The 24,308-nt window shown below is 43.4% G+C and overlaps 1 protein-coding gene across 7 annotated transcripts in view; it reads left to right on the top strand.

The window, feature by feature from the left end:
• Positions 1-24,308, top strand: part of STAU1 (staufen double-stranded RNA binding protein 1) — a 74,768-nt gene that overhangs the window by 22,643 nt on the left and 27,817 nt on the right. For 4 of the 7 annotated variants that reach the window (XM_054467462.2, XM_063659326.1, XM_054467461.2 and 1 more), the window contains 2 exons: positions 11,452-11,590; positions 13,733-13,898. The exons of 1 other annotated variant lie outside the window; for it this stretch is intronic. In XM_054467462.2, the coding sequence (XP_054323437.1) occupies positions 11,490-11,590; positions 13,733-13,898 (267 nt within the window). In that variant the 5' untranslated portion in view covers positions 11,452-11,489. Of the gene's footprint in view, positions 1-6,379; positions 6,588-7,025; positions 7,087-11,451; positions 11,591-13,732; positions 13,899-24,308 lie in introns of all 7 variants that reach the window. 2 more of the 7 variants (XM_063659328.1, XM_063659329.1) reach the window with 1 other exon arrangement.

Below are 24,308 nucleotides of genomic sequence, written 5' to 3'. Positions count from 1 at the left end.
ATGGTGAAACCCTGCCTCTACAAAAAATACACAAACTAGCTAGGCTTGGTGATGCACGCCCATAACAGCTACTCAGGAGGCTGAGGCAAGAGAATTGCTTGAACCCGGGAGGTGGAGGTTGCAGTGAGCTGAGACTGTGCCACTTTACTCCAGCCTGGGCAAGAGGGAGACTCTGTCTCAAAAAAAGAAAAAATAGGCCAGGCGCGGTGGCTCACGCCTGTAATCCCAGCACTTTGGGAGTCCAAGGCGGGCAGATCACGAGGTCATGAGTTCGAGACCAGCCTGGCCAATATGGTGAGACTCCGTCTCTACTAAAAATACAAAAAATAGCCAGGCATGGTGGTGCGCGCCTGTAGTCCCAGCTATTCGGGAGGCTGATGCAGAAGAATCGCTTGAACCCAGGAGGCAGAGGTTGTAATGAGCCGAGATCATGGCACTGCACTCCAGCCTGGGCAACAAGGCAAGACTCCGTCTCAAAAATAAATAAAAAATAAATAAGTTTCCCACAACTGACGAAGAGCTCTTATATCTGCATAAGCCTTCTTTTTGAATGGCCGTAAGATTTTATCCCAAGCAAGGGGGCAGCCAGATTTACTAGAAAGCAAAAAAGTACATTGACATTTATTTATTTTTGTTTTGAACAAGTAAGTTTAAGTCTGGAAGGTTCCAGAAGTAGTTTAGAAATCATAATGACGATCAATTGGAAATGGAATAAAGAAGCAGAGTTTTTTTCCCTTCTTTCCTTTCTTTTCTCTCGTTTGTTTCACAGGATTTCTATTGCCTAGGCTGGAGTACGGTAGTGTGATTATGGTTCACTGCAGCATCAACCTCCTGGGCTCAAGTGGATCCTCCTGCATCAGCCTCCTGAATAGCTGGATTATAGGTGTGAGCTACAATGCCCAAATTTATTTTCTTGTGAAAATTTTCTGCGTCATGGCCAGGCGTGGTGGTTCACACCTGTAATCCCAGTACTTTGGGAGGCCGAGTGGGGAGATTGCTTGAGCCCAGGAGTTGGAGACCAGCCTGGGCAACATGGTGAAATCCCATCTATACAAAAAAAATACAAAAATTGGCTGAGCTGTGGTCCCAGCTACTCCAGAGGCTGAGGCAGGAGGGTCACTTGAGTCCAGGAGGTCGAGGCTGCCATAAGCTGTAATTATACCACTGTATTCCATCCAGCCTGAGAGACAGAGCAAGACCCTGTCTCAAAAAAAAAAAAAGTCTCCTTCTTGGCTGGCCAGGGTGGTTCACACCTGTAATTTCAGTGTTTTGGGATGCCTATTTATTTATTTATGAGACAGAGTCTCACTTTGTTGCTTAGGCTGGAGTGCAATGGCGTGATCTCGGCTCACTGCAACCTCTGGCTCCTGGGTTCAAGTGATTCTCTTGCCTCAGCCTCCCGAGTAGCTGGGATTACAGGTGCCTGCCACTACAATTGGCTGTTTTGTATTTTTAGTAGAGATGGGGTTTCACTGTGTTGCCCAGGCTCGTCTCCAACTCCTGACCTCAAGTGATCAGCTTGCCTTGGCCTCCCAAATTGCTAGAATTACAGGTGTGAGTCATTGTGCCAGGCTGCGAGGCCAGTTTAAAAATTAGCTGGGCTTGATGGTGTGCACCTGTAGTCCCAGCTACTTGGGAGGCTGAGGCAGGAGGATTGGTTGAGCCCAGAAGTTTGAGGCTGCAGTGAACTGTGATCGTGCTGTCTTACTCCAGCCTGGGCAACAGACTGAGACTGACTTAAAACAAAGTATAGAAACATTCAAATCTGATTATTAGGAAAATGAACTAAAGGTACTTTGCCGGACACAGTGGCTCATGCCCATAATCCCAGCACTTGGGAGGCCAAGGCAGGTGGATCACCTGAGGTCTGGAGTTTGAGACCAGCCTGGCCAACATGGTGAAACCCTGTCTCTATTAAAAATACAAAAATTAGCCAGGTGTAGCGGTGTGTGCCTATATTCCCAGCTACTTGGGAGGGTGAGGCAGGAAAATCGCTTGAACCTGGGAGGCAGAGGCTGTGGCGAGCCGAGATCATGTCACCGCACTCCAGCCTGGGCAACAGAGCGAGATTCCATCTCAAAAAAAAAAAAAAAGATTTAAAACACTTGAAAAATACCTAAAAATATTATAGACAAGAAACTAAGGCTAAAGAAAGAAAACCTAAAACCAATATTCTTATGAATAGGAGACAGGGTCTGACTAAGAAAAAAAAAAGGGAGTGGGGATAATAAATAAAAACAGTATTCTGCTTCCCAGCACCCTCCCTGCAACATGGCAAGACCAGTGAAATAAATGGGGTGTCAGTGTCGATATATTTTTTTTTTTTTTGAGATGGAGTCTCGCTCTGTCGCCAGGCTAGAGTGCAGTGGCACGATCTTGGCTCACTGCAACTTCCTCCTCCCGGGTTCAAGTGATTCTCCTGCCTCAGCCTCCTGAGTAGCTGGGACTATAGGCACACGCCACCATGCCCAGCTAATTTTTGTATTTTTAGTAGAGACGGGTTTCACCATGTTGGCCAGGATGGTCTCAATCTCTTGACCTCGTGATCCGTCCGCCTTGGCCTCCCAAAGTGCTGGGATTACAGATGTGAGCTACCACACCCAGCCTAGTATGTGGGTATTTCTATGCCAGAGTCACCTTATAACAGTCTTTTCATCCCCTTCCTTGTGCCTGTTTCCTTTCAGTTTCCTCCTTTGTCTTCTCATTTCCTTTACTTTATAAATCTGGTTTTTTTGTTTTTTTTTTTGAGATGGAGTCTCGCTCTGTCGCCCAGGCTGGAGTGCAGTGGCACAATCTCGGCTCACTGCAAGCTCCGCCTCCCGGGTTCACACCATTCTCCTGCCTCAGTCTCCCGAGTAGCTGGGACTACAGGCGCCCCCCACCACGCCTGGCTAATGTTTTTGGTATTTTTAGTAGAGATGGGGTTTCACCTTGTTAGCCAGGATGGTTTCGATCTTCTGACCTCGTGATCCGCCTGCTTCGGCCTCCCAAAGTGCTAGGATTACAGGCGTGAGCCACCATGTCTGGCCTATAAATCTGTTCTTAGAGTGTTTGCTTCTCCCACTCAGCTGCGTGGCATCTTCCATGCCACCCCCACAATTCCTTGGACTGGTTCACCAGATAGCATTCTTGATTTTTCGTAGTCCTGGAGAGAGGTTATTTTCCCCATATTTGCCATATGAGACTCTTAAAAGGAAAAGGCACAGACTGTTTCCGTCCTCTGGGATTTATTGCTTTTTCTTCTAATGAATTCTGGTGTCCAAATCCTATTGACTTTGTAAAACTTCTGCCCACCAATATCATTTTATTTTATTTATATAATTGTTAGAAATAGATAAGGTCTGAGGATGGCAGCCTTTGGAGAAAAGACTAGAGGATGCCCAGGAATGAGAGTTTCACTGTATGGAAGATGACAACTGTTGTTTGAGAGATGGTAGTGGCATGTTGAGTTTAGCGAAATAATGGGCAGGGTACAGCTGGCAGCTGTTTCAGTAACCAGTGTCTGCTCAGAAGACCTTGTATTCCAGTTGGTTTTAATAACAGTGCTTCATCTGATTTCAAATCTTGCTTGCCTGCCGTGGGTTAGTTACTCCCCTGACTTCACTCTCTTTTGAAGACACACCCTCTCCTGGATTACCTGGCTTCAACTGGTTCAGAAAAGACCCCAGTTGCGTCTTCTCTGGGAGCGTACTCCTGGAATGATTTGCAGTTTTGTATCATGGCTGCCTACATTTGTAGGCCTTCCATTTGTTTTTCCTCTATTTTCATATCCCTAGGAGAATAGTAGTCTTACATACTGCTAGTTGACTTCAGTGCTCTTAACGTTATTTTTCACTTCCTTCTCATGTGGCGAACCCCATAGAGAAAAATCCCAGTTGTGTCTTGTGAATGAGTTAGTTTGTTTCAGCAAGATCCAGCTTGAGTATAAGCTTTTGTGTGAGCAAGGTCCAGCTCACTGTAAGGTAAATATTGTCCCTACTGCTTGTGCATTTATAACCCACCTGGAATGTTTTCTATTTTTTTATACTCTTGAAAGTGGTGCTGTGATTCAAAATACATATTTTCAAACTGATGAGGTTGTCTTAAACAAAAACTATACTTAGACAAGATTATAGACTTTTGAAGTTGCTTCTTTTTTCATCCTTGCCAATGGGTCAAAGAAAATATGTGCTTCTTTTTGGAATATTTGGGTTTTAGTTTTTTTAGAGTCTTTTTTTGCCGCCTAGGCTGGAGTGAGGGGTGTGATCATGTCTCACTGCAGCCTCGACCTCCCAGGCTTAAGCAATCCTCCCACCTTGTCATCCTGAGTAGCTGGGACCTCAGGTGCATGCCACCACGCCCAGCTAGTTTGTTTTTTTATTCTTTGTGGCGATGAAGTCTCACTATGTTGCCCAGGCTTGTTTTGAGTTGCTGGGCTCAAACAATCTGCCTGCCTTGGCCTCCCAAAATGCTGGGATTACAGGTGTTAGCCACCCTGCCTGGCCATATTTTGCTTTTAAAACTCCAAATAGTGTATGGTGGTTTGGGATTCTGAACAGAGACAATTCTCAAGCACCTGTGATTGATTGCCCGTAAGTTTTCCCGCTCTGGGCTGCCTCTTGTCTGCAGCTTACTTCTGGCTCCTCTCCTGCTTGTTTGCACAAGGACCTTAAGGCAGGGATAAGAGGTAATGGGAAGACAGTTTTTTCACTTGTAAGCAATCCAGGCAAAAGGTTTGAAGGTGCAATTGCCTGGCTAATTTTGCATTTTAGTAGAGACAGGGTTTCACCATGTAGTCTCAAAGTGAGTATTTTGTATTGTCTCTGGTTTCAGTTATCCTTGTCGTTCCCCTTATCTTAGAGAATTAAAGTCTGACTATAATTTTAAAATTGGCTAATCATTATTCAAGAATTCAGTCTTTTTAGAACGTGGAAAAAAAGGAAAAAAATAATTCAGTCTTTGAAACTTGTTTGTTATCTGTATTAACAGCACATTCTGGAACTTAATTCTTGCATATCTGGAGTTAACTTTTTTCCCAACCATCTAAGGACACGGAGATACGGAGTTGCCTTTTGCAGCTGTAGCGTAAGATGATATAATATGAGAGATAAGGAATTGACGCGGTCTGTTTCTGATCCTAACCTTGCAGCAAAGATAATATAATTAAGGATGAGTTATTTATCTCATTAGGCCTCATTTTCCTTCACATGCAGACCTCAAGCCTTGAATAAATCAAGTGTTTCTTTTCATTTGACTGAAAGTAACATCAGGCACAAACACGAATAGTCACTGTAGCATAACACGGTTCAGTTGCCTTTGAAGTCAGACACATCTGGGTTTGAATCTCAGCGTGTTACTAGCTGTGTGATCTTGTGCAAGTTACTACTTTTTTGTTGTCATTGTTTCCTCATCTGTAAAACAGGGATAATACCCACCAAATAGGTTTACTGTGAGAATTAAATGAGAGCATATATGTTAACGTGTGGAGCATAATGCCTGGCACCTAGTAAATGCTTGAGAAATGGTAGCTGTAATTCTGGCTACTTGGGTAGCTGAGGCAGGATTAAGCATTTAGTTAAGCATTTAAGAAAAACAGTATTTCCCACTCACACAAAACTAGCTTAAAAATGTTGTTTTAAAGCATAATTCTATTTGAAATGTGTCTTTATAAGATACATTTAGGCAACTAGGGACTGGGAGCAGTGGCTCATGCCTGTATTCACAGCACTTTGGAAGGCCAAGGCCGACAGATCACTTGAGGTCAGGAGTTTGAGACCAGACTGGCCAACATGGTGAAACCCCATATCTACCAAGAAATACAAAAATTAGCTGGATGTGGTGGTGCTTACCTGTAGTCCCAGCTACTCAGGAGGCTGAGGCAGGAGAATCACCTGAACCTGGGAGGCAGGGGCTGTGATGAGCTGAGATGGCACCACTGCATTCCAGCCTGGGTGACAGAGTGAGACCCTTTATCAAAAAATAATTAATTAAAATAAAAATAGAAGTCAGTCCTTTTTCTATAACTGTTGTATTTCCTCTACAGGATTTTTTTGCAGACCTTAACTTTGGGATTCCCTTTATTAACTTTTTATTATATTTTGGCTAATGCACTTTCTCACTTGAACTTTTAATAATTTAGGTAGTTTGGCTGTGTGTTCATCTCTAACGCGTATTTTCTTTTTACCCACAAGTTGTTCAAAGAGAAGTTGTTCTCTCTTGGGTGATTTAGATTATTTGAAAAATCAAGAGATGTGGTATACTTTTCGTTCTATCAAAACCAAGATTCTAACCTTGCTACCAAGAGAATGCAGCAGAGTGGCAGGTAGCGCCGGATGGGGAAAGTCCTCAAGAAAAGCAAGACAGTTCATGAGAATAACTTTGTGTGTGTGTTTTTTTTTAGCATTTTCCCCTTCAGCATTTATCCATGAGACAATCACCAAGATGACCCAGGGATTGTACTGCGTTGCAGGCTTCTGCCGTTTGACCTTCCTGCCTGCCAGGGTTTTGAGTTCATGCTGTTGTTTATACTTAAATGGGTAGCCTGGTGGACTGCAGAACATATAATAAAGGAGACCCCTGATGTCCTGATGTGTCAAGTGTCACGGGGGGTAAAGGATTTTTTATTTATTTGTTTATTTTTGAGATGGAGTCTTGTTCTGTGGCCCAGGCTGGAGTGCAGTGGCACAATCTGCTGGGATTACAGGCATGAGCCACCGCGCCCGGCTTTTTTTTATTTTGAGATGGAGTCTCTGTTGCCCATACTGGAGTGCAGTGGTGCAATCTTGGCGCACTGCAACCTCTGCCTCCTGGGTTCAAGTGATTCTCCTGCCTCCGCTACCCAAGTAGCCGGAACTACAGGCACATGCCAACCATGCCTGGCTAATTTTTGCATTTTTAGTAGAGATGGGATTTCACCATGTAGGCCAGGCTGGTCTCGAACTCCTGACCTCAAGTGATCTGCCTGCCTTGGCCTCCCAAAGTGCTAGGATTACAGGCATAAGCCACTGCACCTGGCCAATAAAGGATTCTTTGTTTTTGTCCTTTAGTGGAAGCTGCTCACTGAGGGAATCCTAAAAGTAAGACCTACAAGAAAAATCAGCTATGAAGGCAAGTTGCCTCACCCCTTAAGGCACCAAATTTAAATGACCTAGACATACTGAAATCCAGGTTTCCCTTGTAAATTATTTGTAAGTGAGATAAAGTGATATTCAGTGATAACATCAGAAGAGTAAAAGCTTCAATTAGTTTTTTTTTTTTTTTTTGAGATGGAGTCTTACTCCGTCATCACCCAGGCTGGAGTGCCATAGCGTGTTCTCGGCTCACTGCAACCTCCACCTCCCGGGTTCAAGTGATTCTCTTGCCTCAGCCTCCTGAGTAGCTGGGATTACAGACACATGCTACCACACCTGGCTAATTTTTGTATTTTTAGTAGAGGCAGGGTCTCACCATGTTGGCCAGGCGAGTCTCGAACTCCTGACCTCAGGTGATCTGCCTGCCTCGGCCTCCCAAAGTGCTGGGATTACAGTTGTGAGCCACCACACCCGGCCGTTTCAATTGATTTGTTAAATTCCGAACTAGTGAATCTCAAATCTTTGGGGTGTATCAGAATTACTTTGGGAACTTAATAAAAATAGAAACGCTCATGCCTTAAATCCTATCACTTTGGAAGGCTGAGGCGAGAAGATCACTGGAGCCCAGGAGTTTAAAACCAGCCTAGGCAACATAGGGAGACGCTGCCTCTGCAAAAATTAAAAAATTACCCAGGTATGGGTCGGGCATGGTGGCTCACCCCTGTAATCCCAGCACTTTGAGAGTCCGAGGTGGGCAGATCGCAAGGTCAAGAGACCGAGACCATCCTGGCCATCATGGTGAAACCCCATCCCTACTAAAAATTCAAAAATTAGCTGGGCGTGGTGGCGCATGCCTGTAGTCCCAGCTACTCAGGAGGCTGAGGCAGGAGAATCGCTTGAACCTGGGAGGCAGAGGTTGCAGTGAGCTGAGATCGTGCCACTACACTCCACCCTGGTGACAGACCAAGACTGTCTCAAAAAAAAAAAAAAAAAATTAGGTGTGGTGGTGTGTGCCTGTAGTCCCAGCTACTCAGGAGGTTGAGGTGGGAGGATTGTTTCAACTCAGGAGGCTGCAGTGAGCTATGATTGTGCCACTTGAGCTCCAGCCTGGACAGCAGAGCAAGACCCCATCCCAAAAACTGAAAAAAAGGGTGGTTATGTTTTCAAACAGGAGCCCATAAACACATTGCAGCATCAAAACAAACATTGTCTTAATTTATGTGAAGTACTGCTGTGTGTTTCAATCAAGTTTGCAAAATATCTTTCATGAGAAGTAATTGGAAGAGAATTTTGAGGCTGGACATGGTGGGTCATGCCTGTAATCCCAGCACTTTGGGAGACTGAGGCAGGTGGATCATTTGAGGTCAGGAGTTCGAGACCAGCCTGGCCAACATGGTGAAACCCTGTCTCTACTAAAAGTACAAAAATTAGCCGGGCATGGTGGCAGGTGCCTGTAATCCCAGCTACTCGGGAGACTGAGGCAGGATAATTTCTTGAACCCAGGAGGTGGAGGTTGCATTGAGCCAAGATCACACCACTGCACTCTAACCTGGGGACAGAGTGAGACTGTGTCTCTTAAAAAAAAAAAAAAAATTTCGGTGCATACACACACAATCTCTTTTTTTTGTTTGTTTATAAAAAACAACAAAAAATGATAAGAAGGGGATGACAGGATGAATTATCAAGATAAGACCAGGCCTCTTAAACCATGACCATAGAAAGTGTTCAAGGTTCAAGTGACATATTACAGTTGATGTCAGGTTTCATGAATTTGAGAGCTCACACTTTTCATTTCTAGGAATTTACAGTACTGCTGACACTTGGAGATCAGCAATGGGGAGCTGAGTGAACTGGTATTAAAAAGGTCAAACACACAGCTGCTGCTAAAGCTTTGGAGGGAACAAAATTTCCTAAGCCCATAGTCTGCCCTTTTGGTAGCAAAGGAAGGAATCCAGGTCTTATGCATGGGCCAAACAGGTACCTTTCAAAAGTGTGTCTAGAGGTACCATGTAGTATGTATATGAATGGTTTCTTAACAAACTTGTTGATTTTGAAAGCACAGATTCTACACTACCAGTGACAAATGCTTATTTTTTGGGAATCCTTAACCTCATTGTAAAGCAGTGGTTTCCAATCTATGATGCTTCAATGCCTGACAAACTGGAAAGGCGGTCATAGGAAGGATGGCGGGTGTCCAGATAATTTAAAAGATTTCCTAAAAGTTTAATGAAAATATATTTTTGATAAGAGTGTATAGATTAGCAAGAATATAAGTTTTATTTAGAGTCACATCAAGTCAGTGTGGTAATATTGATTGTAATTTTGTTGGTCAGAAGTGCTTATTGCCAGTTGTATGTCTCTTAGTTATTAAAAAGAATGAGAAAAATGTAAATATTACTTAAATACAAGCCAGCAGGTAGTATCTCCTCAGACAAGGAACCCATTCAGGGAGCATACTAATCAAGAAGGCATGGCTGGTGAAGGGTTGGGGATCAGTGACCTGGAGGCTGTGTCATTAATGGCTGTTTTAGCAGAGACCCCCTCACATGCATGAAGTCATCCCAGGTCTTCGTATGTAGGAAGGAATCTGGGAAGTTACCAGTCACATCTTTCTTGTTACTTTTGATTTCTTTGCAGTATACTTTCTTCATGTTTGTTCTCTATTGCAGACAAATTCTGTGGGTCAGAGCTGCTCTTAAAATGATTCAGACTGTACTTAAAATGCAATTATATGAATTTTGTAAAAAATATAATTCTAATGCAAGGAAGAGAGAGATCTGTAATTCATGTGGCCCTCTGTGCAAACCCCAAAGATATTCTTATAGATTTGATTCATGCATTAAATTTAGTTGAACCAGTTATAGTACAGAATCAGGTCTTTTTTATTTCTCTCTATATACATCCTAAAGAGGCATTTTAAAGTGGATTTTTATGTGCATTTAGATTTTGCCATTTCTAGTGTTCTGTTTTTGATATGAAAGTGTTGTTTTTAAATATTGTGCACTGACACTAATCTTTCCAGGCTAGTTTTCTTTTTAAATGGTTTTTAAAGGATTATGGATTGGATGAATTGAAAGAAAAAAAATTGGAAAATGAATAGCATGTATTTTCTGAAGTTGATAATTTTGAGATAACTTGTTGTGTATGAAAATGGAACTCATTTTCGTAGCAAGTATGACCACAGGTCAAATTCATTAGAAATGTCAAGAATGGAAATACCTGAATATTTTGTGGGCCTTGTGTGACTCCTGCGAAGAGAATTGGGTTGCCGCCTCCTCACTGATTTTTCACCTTTCTTTAAGTTGCACATGATGTTGTATTATAGCTCTTTGAATGTGCTTTGTGTTTTTTGAAATCCTCTGGGGCAGGAATTGTGTTTCTTTTTTTTTTTTTAGACAGAGTTTTGCTCTTGTTGCCTCATCTGGAGTGCAGTGACGCAATCTCGACTCACTGCAACCTCCGCTTCCTGGGTTCAGGCGATTCTCCTGCCTCAGCCTCCCGAGTATATGGGATTAGAGGCGTGCGCCACCATGCCTGGCTAATTTTTTGTATTTTTAGTAGAAACGGGGTTTCACCATGTTAGCCAGGCTGGTCTCGAACTCCTGACCTCAGGTGATCCACCCGCCTCGGCCTTCCAAAGTGCTGGGATTACAGGTGGGAGCCACCCTCACTGCAAGGTCCACCTCCCGGGTTCACACCATTCTTCTGCCTCAGCTTCCTGAGTAGCTGGGACTACAGGCACCCGCCACCACACCTGGCTAATTTTTTGTATTTTTTAATAGAGACGGGGTTTCACCATGTTAGCCAAGATGGTCTCGATACCCTGACCTCGTGATCCGCCTGCCTTGGCCTCCCAAAGTGCTGGGATTACAGGCATGAGCCACCACGCCTGGCCAGGAATTGTGTTTCTTAAGCTTAGCACAGTGCTTTGCATCCAGTTAGTAATGTAATAAATGCATCGTTCAATACTGTGTACAGACATACTTCTGAGTGCAAGCCAATAATCCTGTAAATCAGTACAACCAAGGTATATTGATTTAAGTAGTCTCAAACAGTAAAACAATTTGGACATTAACTTGGGATTTTTTAATCGTGAAATTTGATGTGTTTTGGGACTCATTTCTGACAGCTGTACCATATAGCTTTCACTGATAATGTCTTGGGTTAAATTGTGGTTCCTCTGGTAGCCCTCAGAGTAGATTTTGTGCTGTCGACTGTGTATAAATATCTAGAAATCACAGCATATTCTTGGATTTCCTTGTCTGATGCCTAGCAGTGAGCCATCCAGGTCCTTTTATGTAAAGTATCATGAATCCAATTAGCAGAAAGCATGCTATTACATTTTATTTTAGTGAGTATCATTCCCATATCAAAAAAAACAGTTGTCAATTCTTTCTTACAGAAAGCGTAACCCCTACTGTAGAACTAAATGCACTGTGCATGAAACTTGGAAAAAAACCAATGTATAAGCCTGTTGACCCTTACTCTCGGATGCAGTCCACCTATAACTACAACATGAGAGGAGGTGCTTATCCCCCGAGGTATGTGTGAGGTTTTTTTTTTGTAAAATACAGAAGAAAATGTGACTGATCTTTTACATAAACTAGTACCTGTAGATTGTGGAGGGAGTAATGATTTGGTTTGGGCCTACCAAGTGTTGAAGTTGGTCTTAATTACTCTTGGGCCTTTGTGCCCCTCCCCCGCCTTTTCTTTTTTTTTTTTTTTTTTTTTTGAGACAGAGTCTTGCTTTGTCACCCAGGCTGGAGTGCAGTGGCGCAGTCTCGGCTCACTGTATCCTCTGCCTCCTGGGTTCAAGTGATTCTCCCTGTCTCAGCCTCCCGAGTAGCTGGGATTACAGGCACCTGCCACCACGCCTGGCTGATTTTTTTTGTATTTTTTAGTGGAGATGGGGTTTTGCCATGTTGGCTGGGGTGGTCTTGAACTCCCGACCTCAGATGATCTGCCCACCTTGGCCTCCCAAAGTGCTGGGATTACAGGCGTGAGCCACCACACCTAGCTGCCCCTCTTTTTTTTTTTTTTTTTTTTTTAATTCATTGAGATAGGGTCTCCATATGTTGCCCAGACTGGTCTTGAACTCCTGGGCTCAAGGAGTCCTCCTGTCTTGCCCTCCCACAGTGCTAGGATTAAAGGTGTGAGCCACCACACCCGGCCCTTTGTGCTTCTTTTTTTTTTTTTTTTTTTGAGACAGAGTCTCGCTCTTGTCGCCCAGGCTGGAGTGCAGTGGCACGATCTCGGCTCACTGCGAGCTCTGCCTCCTGGGTTCATGCTGTTCTCCTGCCTCAGCCTCCCAAGTAGCTGGGACTACAGGCGCCTGCCACCACGCCCGGCTAATTTTTTGTATTTTTAGTAGAGACGGGGTTTCACCGTGTTAGCCAGGACAGTCTCGATCTCCTGACCTCATGACCCACCCACCTCGGCCTCCCAAAGTGTTGGGATTACAGGCGTGAGTCACCGCGCCTGGCCCCTTTGTGCTTTAACTACTGCTCTTGGGTAGGGCCTGAGCATATTTCTTGCTGGCAGTGTAGCTTGTGCCCTCAAGCAGCCTGGCTAAAGATAACCCTTGTAACTGCTTTGTGTAACTGAATCATATTTAAACATGATTCCCATAGCATCATGATTCCTGCAAGACAATGATTCCCAGCATTTGTAGATTACCTGATTATTGGGTACTTTTTGACTTTTGAACTTGTGCGCTTTGTAAATAGCTTTGGTGCAGTAAAATATTAATTGAAACCTGAAAATGCCATGGATTAAAAATCTTCTGCTGGCAGTAATAAGACATTAGTGGAGGCCAGGTGCGGTGGCTCACGCCTGTAATCCCAGCTCTTTGGGAGGCCGAGGCAGGTGGATCACGAGGTCAGGAGTTTGAGACCAGCCTGGCCAACATGGTGAAACCCTGTCTTTACTAAAAATACAGGCATGGTGGCAGGCACCTGTAATCCTAGCTACTCAGGAGGCTGAGGCAGGAGAATCGCTTGAACCCAGGAGGCGGAGGTTGCAGTGAGCCGAGATCGCACCACTGCACTCCAGCCTGGGCAACGAGAGAAACTCCATCTCAAAAAAAAAGACATTAGTGGATAGATGATGAGCAAAATGGAATTCTTCATTTCCCTGCTCTCTGTTGGGGGATAAAGTCATTTTAAAAATATAAGCTATGAAATGGATAAGAAACTGGGTTCTGCTAGGGAAATGGATAAGAAACTGGGTTCTGCTAGGTAGGCTACAGCTTATTGGGATTTCTTGAAATGAGGGTCCTTTCTAAAAGACTTGTGCATTAAAATTCCTAGCCTCCTATTGGAGACATGCAAATTTAAAGCTAAGGTTTGAGAAGGCAGAGCAAGCCAAGTTTTTGTCTCAGCCAAAGCCTAATTCATTTTAGATTTTGTCAGTGCAGGTTAGCGTGATAAACTCATAATTTATAAGCCATTGTATTTTGTGAGATGTAAGTTTGGATTGCTAAACACTCTTTGCTTATACTGTGTAGCAATTCTAATCCAGTTTAAGCTTTTATGAAATCTCTGCATATATTGATGAAGAGTGATTAGCATCAAACACTAATGTGAGTAGGATCGTGATGAAGGAAATACTTGCATTTTCCAGAGAGCGTATAGGTGACTTATCAACTTGAGACTGTAATTTGCCTAACCTCCTTTTATTTCTAGGTACTTTTACCCATTTCCAGTTCCACCTTTACTTTATCAAGTGGAACTTTCTGTGGGAGGACAGCAATTTAATGGGAAAGGAAAGACAAGACAGGCTGCGAAACACGATGCTGCTGCCAAAGCATTGAGGATCCTGCAGAATGAGCCCCCACCGGAGAGGCTGGAGGTGAGGAGTGGAGCCCAGGCTCCCTGACGCTTCGACAGGATAGGAGGGTAGTGGGGAGATGTCACCACACGTTATCTTTTCTAAGAAGGCACGTTGACAGCTGTCCATAATTTTTATTTGAATGCTTCCAAGATTTTATGCTCTGTAGCTTTCTTGCTTTTTACTCCTTTTTTCCTTTTAAAATTTCTTAACAAGAAAGTCAGTTGCCTTCTTTTTCAGTCTATAGCATGGTTTTGAGTGACATGATATGGTGTGAACACGTTAGAAAGTTGGTGATTCAATTGAGTTGTGAAGAACATGTATGGATGAAGTTTTCAGTGCTCAAGATTATGCTTGCCAGAATCTACTGTGATATATGGGTACCAGGTTAGAGAATTTTCTGAAGCTGTTTTTGACCAGCCACTCTTGATTATATAGAAGCACCGGTTACCTTTTGCCTCATAACAAACCATCATAGAATTTAGTGATGGTTTAAACATCTCCAGGCATTGGTTTTGCTCATGAGTCTGTGATTGAGGCCGGGCTTGGCAAGGGTGTAGCTTGTCTTCGTTCCACACAGCTTTGGTTGAGGTGGATCTGCAGGGGGCTGGAGGATCTGCTTTTAAGGTGGCTCACTCATGTGGCTGGTAAATTGGTGCTTGCTGTCAGCTAGGAGCTCAGCTGGGGTTCTGGCCCCAGGACCTCAGTTCATCCCTGGGTGACCTATGGAAGGGTTGCTTATAATTCCTTACATTATGGTGGCTGGTTGCCAAGAGTAAGCATCCTAGAAGATGGAAAATGGAAGCAGCTGCCAGTTTCTTAAGGCTTAGGCTCAGAAATCACAGCATCGTGTCTGCCATATTCTACAGGTCAAGCAGGCATGGAGCCCAGATTCAAAGGAAGGAGATATAGAATGTCACTTAGAAAAAAAAATTGAGGTGACTGGGCGCAGTGGCTCACGCCTGTAATCCCAGCACTTTGGGAGGCCAAGGCGGGTGGATCATGAGGTCAGGAAATCGAGACCATCCTGGCTAAGACGGTGAAACCCCGTCTCTACTAAAAATACAAAAAATTCGCCGGGCGTGGTGGTGGGCGCCTGTAGTCCCAGCTATTCAAGAGGCTGAGGCAGGAGAATGGCATGAACCCGGGAGGCGGAGCTTGCAGTGAGCCAAGATTGTGCCACTGCACTCCAGCCTCAGGGACAGAGCGAGACTCCGTCTCAAAAAAAAAAAAAAAAAAAAAATGGAGGTAAAAATTATATAACCTAAATTGACTGGTGTAAGTGTACAATTCAGCGGATTTTAGTACGTTCACAATATGGAGAATCCCGTTTCCGGATGGTGAAAGGATTGTCAAAGAATTAGGGGCCATGTTTTAAAACCACCATGATAGGAAAAGGATTTTAACATTTTTGTGACTAAATAGCAACATAATTCTTAGGGAATCAGTAACTCCATGCCATTGAGGGGTCAAAGCATTAGTGAATATCTTTGGCCAGGCAGAATCTTATCACAGATAGAGTCACAAAGTCCAGAAGAAGCCCAGTGAATTGAAAACATTGAGATTTCATAATTCTGTTTAATCACAGCAGGAAATGCCACCTGAAAATATCTCTGGGTAGCATTTGACTTTTCCTCACCAGGAAACATGTTCACAAAGAACAAGAGGATCCTGCACAGAACAGTGGGCTAAGTATGTGATGAGAGGTGTAGACCCGAGTGGACCTTGGGCAGGGTGCCTGCTGAGTCTATTGTATCCAGCTGCCACCCAGGGTGACCCAACTCTGGCTTCATGGCTGGCCGCACAGGAGCGATTTGTTTTTCTTTTGTTACGCTGTGTTTCCATTTTCCGCTATAATCACCTATTCTAACAGATGATCTGTTTCCAGGGCTCACTAAGGACCAAATCAAAGAAAATCAGGCTGTAGCTAAAAGAGGAGGATTTAGTGAAGTTAAAAGAATGAGCTTTTCAGTGATGAGATTTGTTAAAACACCAAAAAGGTAGTGTAATTTGAGTTATTTTGGAGGCTTTTCAGCTTTTTACTTGACTGTTGCTAATCTAATTGGAGTCAGATGGAGTAGGTATTTCTAGTTCTTCCAGCCAATAGTTGATAAACAATTGCTGGACACTGCTATATGGCTTTTCTGCATCACAATCACTTGAGAAGTTAAAAAAAGAAATTCTAGGCCCGACCCCGGGATTCTAATGCAATAGGTCTAGGGTAAGACCCAGGAATCTGGCTTTTGCTTTTGTTGTTCTTGCTGTTTTGTGTGTGTGTGTGTGTGTGTGTGTGTGTGTTTTGAGACAGTCTCTACCTGCCTTTTGTTGTTCTTGGTGTGTGTGTGTGTGTGTGTGTGTGTGTGTTTTTTGAGACAGTCTCTCCCTGTCACCCAGGCTGGAGTTTAGTGGCATGATCTTGGCTCACTGCAACCTCCACCTCCCGGGTTCAAGCAATTCTCGTGCTTCAGCTTCCTGAGTAGCTGGGACTACGGGTGCTCACCACCACGCCCAGCTAATTTTTGTATTTTTAGTAGAGATGGGGTTTCACACTGTACTGCCCAGGCTGGTCCCAAGCTCCTGAGCTCAGGTGATCTGACCACCTTGGCTTTCCAAAGTGCTGGATTACGGGCATGAGCCACCATACCTGGCCATATTGTTGTTAATGAGCTCTTGGAGTGATTCTGAGGTATGGTCAAGGTTGGGGAACCACAGATCTAAGTGCTGTCAGCACTTCCCCAGCAGTTCCTCCCCTTGAGTCCTCCATGAGAGTGATCACAGTATTGCTACAAAGGATAAGTGCCTGTTGGTGTTTCTGAGTCTCCCGCCTTCACTCACTAGAGCAGCGTTGGTTGGCACAGTCCTGAGGGCAGCGGCTGTCGTAGACATGTTCTCCTGGGCTGAGTTTTCACTGGGTCTTGTGAAATCTCTGAGGAGCTTTGCTGGGAGTGGTGTTTAAATCTACTTGTGCCCTTTGGCGTTTCTCCTCTGTGCGCCTTTTCTAGCTCTGTAGAGTTTGAAGTAGAGACTGTGCCTTTCAGAAATGGCTTAAAGAGTGGCCTTAGCCAGTGAAGTGAAGAGTCATTAATTCAGAAAAGACTTATTTGAAGTACTAGATGAATATCCCTTACCCTAAATGCTTGCGACTAGAAGTGTTTTGGATTTCAGAGCTTTTTTTGATTTTGGAATATTTCCATTATACGTAATGAGATACCTTGGGAATGGGACCCAAGTCTAAACATGAAATTTATTTGTGTTTCATATACACCTTATACACAAAGCCTGAATGTAATTTTGTTTTTTTCTTGAGGGTATTGAATAAACTGTTTTGACTGCGACACGTTGCATGAGGTCATGTACGGAATTTCCACTTGTGGCGTTGTGTTGGTGTTCAAAAAGTTGGATTTTTGGAGCATTTTAGATTTTGGATTTTTGAATTAGGAATGCTCAGCCTGCAATAAGTGAAACACTTGGCCTCTTTTGTAAATGTGCTGCCCTTGATTTTACCAGGCCCTCTGATAGCGGGCAGTAGGGGAATAAAGAGAGGCAGTTTTAAAAGATAACTTTTTTTTTCTTAAAAATAGTGCATATGGACTATAAAAAATTTTAAATTCAAAAACAAGGAACAATGAATGATTTATACATTTACCACTTGCGGATAATCACTAACCATTTGGTGTATATTCACTGACAAGCACATATACAAGTAAATACAGATGCCTATCTATTTCATAAAAATGGCATGACAGTGTACAGTAACCACCTTTTTCCACTGATGTGTGTATCTTGAATATGTTACATCATTTACTTAAAATTCCTTGGAGGACCCAAATTCAGCACACACCTAAGCACTTTTTAATGGCTACAAAATGTTCCAGTATGTGAATGCACTGCTTTATTTTCCAACAGGGACTTGATTATTTAGGTTGTTTGCAGTTTTCCCTCTTATAAAATGGGTCGGGAAGAACGTCGTTGCAGTAAAGTCTTTGTCCACGGTCCTAGAAGTGGAATTGCTGAACCAGCAGGTGTGCACGGTGGTACATATGGCCAGGTTCTCCACAGAAAGAGGGTGCCATTTTACAACCTGCTGACAGGCCATAAGCAGCCCGTCTGTCTACAGCCTGCCAGCATTGGAAATGATCATTTTAAACAAATTGTCGGTTTAGCTGTGGCAGATTTGTGTAGCATGTGATTGTGTGGTGGATCAGTGCATCTTCTCTAGAAGATATGCAGTAAAGCCAGTGCTTGCTGTCTACAGGGCAGGTATAGTCTGGGCCCTCCATGCCAGGCGCTGTGCTAGACCCTGAGTTGAAACAGTCAGCGCCATCCCTTTTCCTGTGAACTTAGTCAAATGGAGCTGCCAGACATTAACATTAATATCAGCAAAAAGTGCAGTTAGTGCAAGGATGGAAAAATGGCAAGGATTAGAAGAACGTAAAGTATCTCATTTAGGTTGGAATAATGGTGGTGAGTTTAGAGCAGTCTTTTCAGAGGAAGAGACATTTCGGCTGATACTAAAGATCAGCAAAGGGCAGGGACAGTGTATGCCCAGAGAGGGAGCAGCAGTTGCAAAGGCCCCAAGTTAAGAAAGTGCATGGGTTATTTGTTTATTTAATCTAAGGTTTGTGCTAATGAAGTATGAGTTTTACTCAGTGTCTGAGCTATTAGGAGCAGTATGGTCATAGCTGCAGTATCTGTAATAGAGAAAAACGGGGGCTAGCTTAAATGTCCGTTACTAGGGAAGTGGTTAAAAACATGGCTACGTTTATCCCCTGAGTACCAGAGTGAGGTATCTCGTATACACAGGCATGAAAAGGGATGAAGATGCAGAGCTGTTACTGTGCATACAGTGTGATCCTGTTGGTGTTTCAGTGTGTATGTATTTTTGTTTCTTGTTTCTTTCTTTCTTTCCTTTTTTTTTCTTTTTGGAGATAGGGTCTCATTCTGTTGCCCAGGCTGGAGTGCGGAGGCCCTCCATGCAAGCTCACTGCAGCCTTGACCTCTCTGGGCTTAGGTGATCCTCCCATCTCAGCCTTCTAAGTAGCTGGGACTATAGATTCATGCCACCACACCCTGTTAATTTTTGTATTTTTTGTAGAGATGGGGTTTCGCCATATTGCCCTGGCTGGTCTTAAACTCCTAGGCTTAAATGCTCTGCCCAGCTTGGCCTCCCAAAATACTGGGATTACAGGCATGAGCCACCGTAAACAGCCTGAAGTTTTTAAAATACTTTTTTATACTTTTGTAAAAATGAATAAATGCAGCTCTTTCTGGTTTTGAGTCTTTATCTTCACTTGGGATAGGTGCATACTTAATTAGGAGTAAAGTTAAAATTAGAGACCCATTTGTTTATTTATTTATTTTCTTGAGATGGGGTCTCACTCTGTCACTCAGGCTGGAGTGCAGTGGTGTGATTTTGGCTCACTGCAGCCTCCGTCTCCTGGACTCAAGCAGTCCTTCCACCTCAGCCTCCCAAGTAGCTAGGACCACAGGTGCATGCCACCACATCTGTCTAATTTTTGTATCTTTGGTAGAGAAGAGGTTTCACCATGTTTCCCAGGCTGGTGTCGAACTCCTGAGCTCAAGTGACCACCCACCTGCCTCGGCCTCCCAAAATGCTGGGATTACTGGCATGAGCCATAGCGCCTGGCCTGAAATTGGAGACTTTAACCCTTCTTATTTCCTCAGTGTTCATTGGACCTAGTTTTCTTTTTATTCTTTTTTTTTTCTAACAGAGATGGGTTTCACTATTGTTGCCCAGGCTGGAGTGCAGTGGCTGTACACAGACATGATCATAGTACCCTGTGGCCTTGAAGTCCTGGCTTCAAGTGATCCTTTTGCCTCTTGATTATCTGGTACTGCAGGCATGCTTGTGCCTGGCTCAGGTTTTCTTATCTTTTTTTTTTTTTTTTTTTTTTTTAAGACGGAGTCTCGCTCTGTTGCCAGGCTGGAGTGCAGTGGTGCGATCTCGACTCACTGCAACCTCCGACTCCCTGATTCAAGCTATTCTCCTGCCATAGCCTCCCGAGTAGCTGGGATTACAGGCATGTGCCACCACACCCAGCTAATTTTGTATTTTTCGTAGAGACGGGGTTTCACCATGTTGGCCGGGATGGTCTCGATCTCCTGACCTTGTGATCCACCTGCCTTGGCCTCCCAAAGTGCTAGGATTACAGACCTGAGCCACCATGCTTGGCCTCTTTCTTTTTTTTGAGATGGAGTCTCGCTCTGTTGCCCAGGCTGGAGTGCAGTGGTGTAATCTCGGCTCACTGCAACCTCCACCTCCCAGCTTGAAGCTATTCTTCTGCCTCAGCCTCCCAAGTAGCTGGGACTACAGGTGTGCGCCACTACCCCCGGCTAATTTTTGTGTTTTTAGTGGAGACGGGGTTTCACCATGTTGGCCAGGCTGGTCTTGAACTCCTGACCTCGTGATCCACCCGCCTCAGCCTCCTAAAGTGCTGGGATTACAGGTGTGAGCCACCGCACCCAGCCAAGTTTTCATTTTTTAAGCTGCTTTTTCAAGCTCTTTAAGGAATGATATTGCATGAGTTGTATTCTTTTTTAGAGGTATTACAAAGAACTGAGAGAAAGTATACTTATTTTTTAAAATAGTGCAAAACTCATTCTGTCTTACAATTATCATAGGGGCCTTTTGGATCTTTTTAAAAGTCTTTACATGATGGGATCTTAGGGATCTTAATTTTCCTGTGTTTTGAACGTTTTGCTATTTGTTATTCCACATAATTATTTCAATACTATTCATCATCTACTCCCAAATATGCCAGATGAGATGAAAATCATAAGAAAATGGAAGAATGATAAAGCCTCTGGGGTGGATATACAATAGTGAAATAATTGTCATGATGACACCTTCTTTTATTGTTCCTATGGCCTTGCCTAGGCTATTGCATTGTCTTCCAAGAGGTTGAAAAAAGAAGACTAGAGACACCATCTTTTGAGTCTCCTTTTTGCTTTCATTGAACCCAGGTGAGAATCCAGAATTTTTCTATTTTTCATCTGTAATGTCAAGGAGAAGAGAATTGACAGAGGAAGACATTTCTGATGATTAACAAATCAGAAGATGAACACAAAAAGACAGATAGATGGCAGCACTCCAGACTGTAATGATGATGGTGAGATTGTCTAAGCAAAATCACAGACTGTGAGTCTTCAGATGCTAGCATAGACGAATTTCCCCAAACTCAAGAATCAGCTAGTGATTATTTATCTGATGTATGGAAAGGAAATGTGGTATATTCTCATCTAGTCATTCAACAGAAAGGACTTCATCATGCAACATTTTTCGACAAGAACCTGCCCCATCTGTTTGCGTTTTAAAAAAAAAGTACGTGTGACAACATTCTTTTATCTTTTATGTTTGGCTGCCAACATTTATTTCTTACCACTTATTGTCAACAAAATAACTGGACAAATGCACAAGGAGGTGTGTGTCCAAAGGTGTTTGGAAGAAAATAGATATAAAAATGACAAAAATCACTGGATTGATCCTTCTGTTGGTGTTTATAATCCAAAAATGAAAGCATTTTGCACTTAATGGAGCAAAGGAGTGGCTGCTTTCTCTTCAACAGAATTATGAGTCTGTTTCAAAAGTAGTGTGTTTGACAGTGCCAGTACATGAGGAATCTGAAGTCCTGATAAGTTAGAACCTGTTGGAGATGGACTTGGAATCTGACATCGCTACAGGTGGGCTGTGCCCCAGCTGCAGGTGCATCAGGTGATGAGCAGTTAGTTGCGTATAGAGGACCTTGCTTTTTTTCAGGTATATATGCCTTCCAAATTAGAAACATTGGGATAAGAAGCTGGGTTTGCTGTGTTTAAGTTCTTATTAAAATGTCTAATAAAATGGTTTTTGTCATCCTTTTATTTGGTAAATTATTTGTAAAATGACTTTAGATATAGAAAAATAAAAGAGTCTGTTGGAGCCAGATAATAAATGGTGATGGCTAATTTTCCTAGCATACTGTGAGGGTTAAGTGTGGTTCAGAGCATTTCTTTCTTTTCTGTTGTTTTGTTTTGTTTTGAAATAGGGTCTTCCTCTGTCGCCCTAGCTGGAGTGCAGTAGCACGATTGTGGCTCACTGCAGCCTTGACCTCTTGGCCTCAAGTGATCTTCCCATCTCAGCCTCCCTCGTAGCTGGGACTACAGGCTTGTGCCACCACACCTGGCTAGTTTTTGTGTTTTTTGTAGAGATGCGGGTTTTGCCATGTTGCCCAGGCTGGTTTTGAACTCCTGGGCTCAAGTGATTCACCCACCGTGGCCTCTCAAAGTGCAGAGATTATAGGGATGAGCTGTCACACCTGGCCTCTTTCTTAATGTTGCCTAGATTTTATTGCTGAACTATACACTATGGAATCAGTGTTAACAGTAATTCCTACGTTGTGAAGATAAGACTAAGTGCCCACTAAACTTTCCTCATTTTACTGGGAATGGTTTTTCTGGATTAGTTTTGAACCATTTGCTGCCTCCCTACTTGGAACATTTTGTCAGTCTGGATAATGGGAAATTTTTAATGAGCCAGGCGTGGTGGCTCACTCCTATAATTCTAGCACTTTGGGAGGCTGAGGTGGGAGGATCACTTGAGCCCAGGAGTTTGAGACCATCCTGGACAAGATGGAGAGACCTCATCTCTACCAAAAATATTTGGAAAAAAAAAATGGTGGTATGTACCTGTAGTCTCAGCTAATGAGGAGGCTGAGGCAGGAGAATTGCTTGAGCCTGGGAGATCAAGGCTGCAGTGAGCTCTGATTATGCCATTGCACTGCAGCTGGGAGGGCAGAGCTGAGGCCCTGTCTCAAAAAAAAAAAAATTGTGTAAAAGCAATATAATTTCATTTTCAAATATGTTTTTTTGCATTTTTATTTTACTGGCTGCTTTGTTCCTAATGATACTCCTCTGGAAGCAATGGCTTAGAGCAGTGAATCGCAACTCCAGTCACCTGGGGACTTATTTAAAAAAATAAACAAATACTATAAATAAAACTGCTACCCAGGCCATGCCCTCAAAAATTTGAGTTCAGTTGTCTGGAGTGGACTCCAGAATCTGAACTTGTGACGCTCCCAAGTGATTGTAGTGCTGCTCTGGTTGAGAACCACTGGCTTAGGGTGTAGAAAGGAGCAGTAGACCCATTGTTTTCTATCAGTCTTATGTGGAACCTTGATACATGTATATAAAATAGAAAAGGAGCATTTCATTAGTATAAATTGTTATTAAAAAAATTTTTTTTTTGGCTGGGCACGGTGGCTCATGCCTGTAATTCCAGCACTTTGGGAGGCCGAGGTGGGTGCGTCACCTGAGGTCAGGAGTTTGAGACCAGCCTGGCCAACATGATGAAACCCTATCTCTACTAAAAATACAAAAAATTAGCCAGGCATGGTGGCTTGTGCCTGTAGTCCCAGCTGCTTGGGAGGCTGAGGCAGGAGAATCACTGGAACCCAGGAGGTGGAGGTTGCAGTGAGCTGAGATTGCACCACTGCACTCCAGTCTGGGCAACAGAGCGAGACTTCATCTCAAAAACAAAATAAAAAATAAATATTTGTTGTTGTTGTTGTTGAGATGAGGTCTTATTATGTTGCCCAGGCTGGTCTCAAACTCCAGGGCTCAAGTGACCCTCCCGCCTTGGCCTCCCAAAGTGCTGGGATTACAGTTATTAGTATAAACTTATAAGTTTGGATTTATAATAATGATAAAGGCAATTTCTGAGAATGAGATATATGTTTTCAAAACACAAAATTATATTCATTTAAAAACACGGCTGGGAAAGATACAGTCCCACTTTAGGATAGTGATTAACTGCCCTGGGAATGATAGTGAGATGGACTTCATTGCCTCTTTTTTTGAGACAGAGTCTCACCTGGCTACGTTCTGTATTTTTAGTAGAGACGGGGTTTCATCATGTTGGCCAGGCTGGTCTCGAACTCCTGACTTCAAGTGATCCGCCTGCCTTGGCCTTCCAGAGTGCTGGGATTACAGGCATGAGCCACCTCACCCGGCCCGTTGCCTTGTTTTTTAAGAGGTGGAGTCTTGCTCTGCCACCCAGGCTGGAGTGCAGTGGCACAATCATAGCTCACTGCAGCCTTAAACTCCTGGGCAATCAATCAAGTAATCTTTTTGTCTCAGCCACCCCAGTAGCTGGGACTATAGGCACACTCCACTGCACCTGGGTAATTTTAAAATTTTTTTGTAGAGATTAAGGTCTCACTTTGTTGCCTAGGCTGATCTTGAACTCCTGGCTTCAAACAAACCATCCATCTCAGCCTCCAGAAGTGTTGGGACTACAGGCGTGAGCCACTGTGTATGGCTCATTGTTTTTCTTAAAACAGAAAAAAACAGTCCGATGTCAGTAGTACTTAATTGTTGACGTTGGATAAATCCAGGAAATTGCCTGTTATGTTATTATCTGTACTTTTCTGTATG

This window comes from Pongo pygmaeus, chromosome 21 (genome assembly GCF_028885625.2).
Source record: "Pongo pygmaeus isolate AG05252 chromosome 21, NHGRI_mPonPyg2-v2.0_pri, whole genome shotgun sequence".
Lineage (NCBI taxonomy): Eukaryota > Metazoa > Chordata > Mammalia > Primates > Hominidae > Pongo > Pongo pygmaeus.
The sequence above is the reverse complement of the archived record's forward strand: the minus strand, read 5'-3'. Positions and strand labels throughout refer to the sequence as shown.